Source organism: Mandrillus leucophaeus, unplaced genomic scaffold (assembly GCF_000951045.1).
Source record: "Mandrillus leucophaeus isolate KB7577 unplaced genomic scaffold, Mleu.le_1.0 Scaffold17, whole genome shotgun sequence".
NCBI lineage: Eukaryota > Metazoa > Chordata > Mammalia > Primates > Cercopithecidae > Mandrillus > Mandrillus leucophaeus.
The window spans coordinates 6,230,804-6,232,738 of record NW_012101698.1 but is presented as its reverse complement, the minus strand read 5'-3'; the positions used below and the strand labels follow the sequence as shown (position 1 = coordinate 6,232,738).

At 44.8% G+C, this 1,935-nt stretch overlaps 1 protein-coding gene across 1 annotated transcript in view; it reads left to right on the top strand.

The window, feature by feature from the left end:
• MLKL (mixed lineage kinase domain-like) overlaps positions 1 to 1,935 on the top strand; it is a 41,194-nt gene that overhangs the window by 26,202 nt on the left and 13,057 nt on the right. Inside the window, exon 5 of the mRNA XM_011976793.1 lies at positions 1,059 to 1,156. Coding sequence (XP_011832183.1) covers positions 1,059 to 1,156 — 98 coding nt within the window. The remainder of the gene's footprint in view (positions 1 to 1,058; positions 1,157 to 1,935) is intronic.

The window sequence follows — 1,935 nt, the reverse complement described above, 5'->3', positions numbered from 1 at the left end:
CAGGGTAAGACTTGCACTTCTTTTATAAATTTATTGCTAAGTATTTTATTCTCTTTATGCTATTGGAAATGACAATTTTTAATTTAATCTTTTGATCGTTAATTGCTAGCAGATAGAAATACAATTGACTTTTGTAGGCTCTGAACCTGCCCTGTTTCTCTGACAGACCTTGCACAAGCCTCCTTTACCCTTTGAATCTAAGACTCAGAGTGAATGAACAGATTGGATTGAGTTGGTAGTTCCAGTGATCCTTTTTAATAATTTACCTGCTCACATTTTTTAAGGCCCATGTTTTGGAAGGAATTTTGGTTATAAGATTTCACTTAATAAATATCCTTATTTTTATTAATCAAAGACACTCATCACAGGCTGGGCATGGTGACTCACACCTGTAGTCCCAGCACTTTGGGAGGCGGAGGTGGGCAGATAACTTGAGGCCAGGAGTTTGACACCAGCCTGGCCAACATGGTGAAACCACGTCTCTACAAAAAAAAAAAAAATACAAAAATTAGCCGAGCATGGTGGCATGCACCTGCAGTTCCAGCTACTCAGGTGGCTGAGGCATGAGAATCGCTTCAACCTGGGAGGTGGAGGCTGCAGTGAGCCAAGATCGCACCACTGCACTCCAGCCTGGGCGACAGAGCAAGACCCTGTCTCCAATTTAAAAAACAAAAAAAAAGACAGACACCACCATCTGTCAGAGTATATGCTAAACAACAGGTTACGGCCTAAAAACAATAACAAATGCTTGACTTTTTAGTTTGCCTAGGAAAGCCCTGTAGGTCATAAAAATACAATTCTATCAGACTATTTTAACTACTGAAAAGATATTAGCAAGCTCCATTAATATCTCACAGACCCCGAGGGACTAATTGTGCTGCCACAGGCACCCGAGGGGTTCTACATGTTGTCATCAGTAGCTGACCTCATCCTGGCACCAGTTCTTACCCCCAGGAGATGCTGATACCCCCACCCCCACATACACAGAGTCACCACATTGAATGTTCTTAAGGAACCTTCCAGTTCTGAAATCCCGATTTCTCCCTTTATCCTCATAGAATAGTGAGGCAGACTTTCAACGATGAGATCAAAACCATGAAGAAATTTGAATCTCCCAACATCCTGCGTATATTCGGGATTTGCATTGATGAAACAGGTAAGGAATGCTTCTGGGATTGGTCAAGCTTTGGATGGCCTGGAATATACCTCCTGTGTTTCAATGTGTTGCACTTTTTTTAAAGAACACCACGAAGGGTGGAATCTACAAAGTGTGATTATTATCAATGTTAATTTTTTTTTTCATCCCAAGATGCATGTTCTCATCTTCTTTTAGGAGAGCAGCGGTGAAGGCTGAGGGTTGGTTTGCACTAACATGGCCACATCTTCTCCTTTCAGCCCACTGGGAAATAAGGGGGTACATGTTTAGATGCCAGCCTGGAAGAGGGGTGCATCTTGTTGCTCTAAAACATTATAAAGCTGCCAGGTGCAGTGGCTGACACCTATTATCCCGGCACTTTGGTAAGCCGAGACGGGCAGGTCATATGAGGTCAGGAGTTCAAGACCAGCCTGGCCAACATGGTGAAACCCCATCTCTACTAAAACTACAAAAATTAGCTGGGTCTGGTGGCAGCCACCAGTAGTCCCAGCTACTCAGGAGGCTGAGGTGGGAGAATTGCTTGAACCTGGGAAGCGGAGATTGCAGTGAGCTGAGGGTGCACCATTGCACTCCAGCCTGGGCAACAGAGCAAGACTCCATCTCAAAAATAAAAACAAGGCCAAGACGGGTGGATCACGAGGTCAGGAGATCGAGACCATCCTGGCTAACATGGTGAAATCCTGTCTCTACTAAAATATACAAAAAACTAGCCGGGCGAGGTGGCGGGCGCCTGTAGTCCCAGCTACTCGGGAGGCTGAGGCAGGAGAATGGCGTGAACC